The sequence below is a fragment of the Propithecus coquereli genome, unplaced genomic scaffold (genome assembly GCF_000956105.1).
Source record: "Propithecus coquereli isolate 6110/MARCELLA unplaced genomic scaffold, Pcoq_1.0 Scaffold236, whole genome shotgun sequence".
Classification (NCBI taxonomy): domain Eukaryota; kingdom Metazoa; phylum Chordata; class Mammalia; order Primates; family Indriidae; genus Propithecus; species Propithecus coquereli.
In genome coordinates this window covers 2,578,201-2,580,391 of record NW_012147908.1, presented here as the reverse complement: position 1 = coordinate 2,580,391, position 2,191 = coordinate 2,578,201, and the positions used below count along the sequence as shown (strand labels likewise).

The following is a 2,191-nucleotide window of genomic DNA, read 5'->3' as shown; positions in this document are numbered from 1 at the left end:
CACCCTTTGGCTGGAGCTGAGTTGTCCCCTCCACACAGATCATGTGCTGTTCAGTTCCCTAAGGGCCTCCCCCAGCACATGCACAGCTAGCATTTGTAGGGGCCGCCCCTCCTCTATAGTACTTGTTGCTTGTGGTGTCAGTCATAATGGTGTTCACCAAGCTCAGCACTGACAACTCTTGGCTACTGCCAAAAATCAGTTCCTCTGTCTGAGTACAAAGAGTTTTCCTCCACTGAGTATATTTTAAAATGTGTTCAACAGAAAGTAGACTAGTGGTTGCCTGGGGCCAGGGAAAGGGGAGGGGGGAGCATGTGAACGAATGGGAAGTGACTACTAATGGGTACAGGTTTTTTGGGAGTTGATGAAAATGTTCTAAAATTAGATTATGGTCATGGTTGTATGACTCTATAAATACACTAAAACCCACTGGATTGTCCGTGGGTGAACTTTGTGGTGTGTAAATTGTGTCTCAATAAAAGTGTTTTTACAAATGTTCTAAAGACTAAGGGACCATCTCTGAAGAAGGAGGGCCAGGAGGGTCTGAATTCCCAGTGGAGGGGCACATCACCTCCCCACTATTTCAAGAGGTGCAAACTTCTGTGAGTGTACAGGTTCTGGTAGAGTCATACAAGACCAGTCTTACTAAGAACAGAGCAACAGCTTGGAGTTGAGACTGTGAGAATTTCTGTCACAGGTGAGGGGATCCTGACATCTAGTGGACAACATTGTATACTGTCGACAGAAAAATATCCCATGACAAGAAAGGTGAAAAATATTTTTTTTAACTTGAGAAAAGCACAGTTATAAACTTTTTTTCTTGTTGTTAATTATTCTGGAATACTTTTTTGGGACTCAATAGGTAGATTTTGCTATATCTCTCAATGAGGCTTTCAGACGTAAAAGTTTGGACCATCTTATGTTGACCTTTTTAGACCAGTTAGATTCTGAATATGCTAAAGAGGCTCTTGTGATTATACCTCTTCATTGAAGGATAGACAATTTGGTATGAAAATCCTTGAGAGATTCTAGAAGAAATTGCTCGTGTTTTGATAGCCTTTAGAAGAAAAACGTATTATTATCAGGAGGCGGGGAGGGGTACTTAACATGGAAATTATAAATTTACTCTTGACTTTTCTTTTTTAAATTAGGCTTTCTCCTGTTTCTCAGAGGATTTATCAATTATGCAAAAGTTCGGAAGATGCCAGAAACTTTCTCAAATCTCCCCAGGACCAGAGTTCTCTTTATTTATTAAAGGTATTAAAAAAATTTATTCTAGTCCCGGTGTAATCATGTGAGACACTGCAGATTTCCATCCAGTTTTTAGAGGAAGTATCTGTGTTAGGGGATATAGACAAGTTAAAGAAGGCACAGACCCTGCCTTTTAGCAGTTTCTAGTTTAGCATAGTAAGAGGGGGGTTCTGTAAAAAGCTGTTGATAAGGCAAGTTAAAAAAACCACATTGGAGTTTTGACAATGCGCAAGAGGCAAGCGTCCTAGTAGTCATCAGGGGACTGGGCCGTTTGGCTGCTTGGTTGAATCTGGCATCCTGAAGCCCACGTACTATCACACCAGTTCCGGAGGACGTTCAGAAGGAACCCTTCAAGGCCTAATTACCCTTCTCTGCCCCCACACCCCAGAGTGAGGAGAGAGTTTAGGGTACTTCAGGAACTCCTTTTGCCTGAGCTACTGACAAGTCCACCAAGGCTGCCATTTCATAAAATTAGTCATCGAGGCTTTCCTCGTACCTTTCTTCAGGTTCACACCTTGATGTTATCACTCTGTTGGAGAGGAGGGTCAGACCCCAGGAAAGGAAGAGGAGAAAGGGACCTTTTCCCTTGGCTAGAACAGAAGGACTAAGCCCTGCCAAGCCTCTTTGATTCAGAAATGGTTTTCCCCAGAGGCTGACTCCATCTTACATAAGCAACTACCTAAGGGAAGAGAGGGAATCTTGAGAAAGAGTACACCAGAGAGAGACTTCTGTTAATAAGTTCTAAAAGGCCTTCTTGGACTTGGCTCTTTGTTCCTTGGGGCTTTTGAAATGGGGTGGATCACGGAGTGGAATCGTGAGCACCACCTAGAGGCTATTCCACCTGAAGACCTCAGGCAAGGCTTTGTGTAGGGTATTTGTACCAGTTGAGACAAAAACCCCTAAATGATAGATAGAATTTCAACTAGTGAACATTGGATAATGT

General features: G+C 42.7%; 1 protein-coding gene across 1 annotated transcript in view; it reads left to right on the top strand.

Annotated features, from left to right (window-relative positions):
- Window positions 1-2,191, top strand: part of NDFIP1 (Nedd4 family interacting protein 1) — a 61,220-nt gene that overhangs the window by 52,828 nt on the left and 6,201 nt on the right. The window contains exon 6 of the mRNA XM_012645782.1: window positions 1,149-1,254. Within this exon, the coding sequence (XP_012501236.1) occupies window positions 1,149-1,252 (104 nt within the window). The 3' untranslated portion in view covers window positions 1,253-1,254. The remainder of the gene's footprint in view (window positions 1-1,148; window positions 1,255-2,191) is intronic.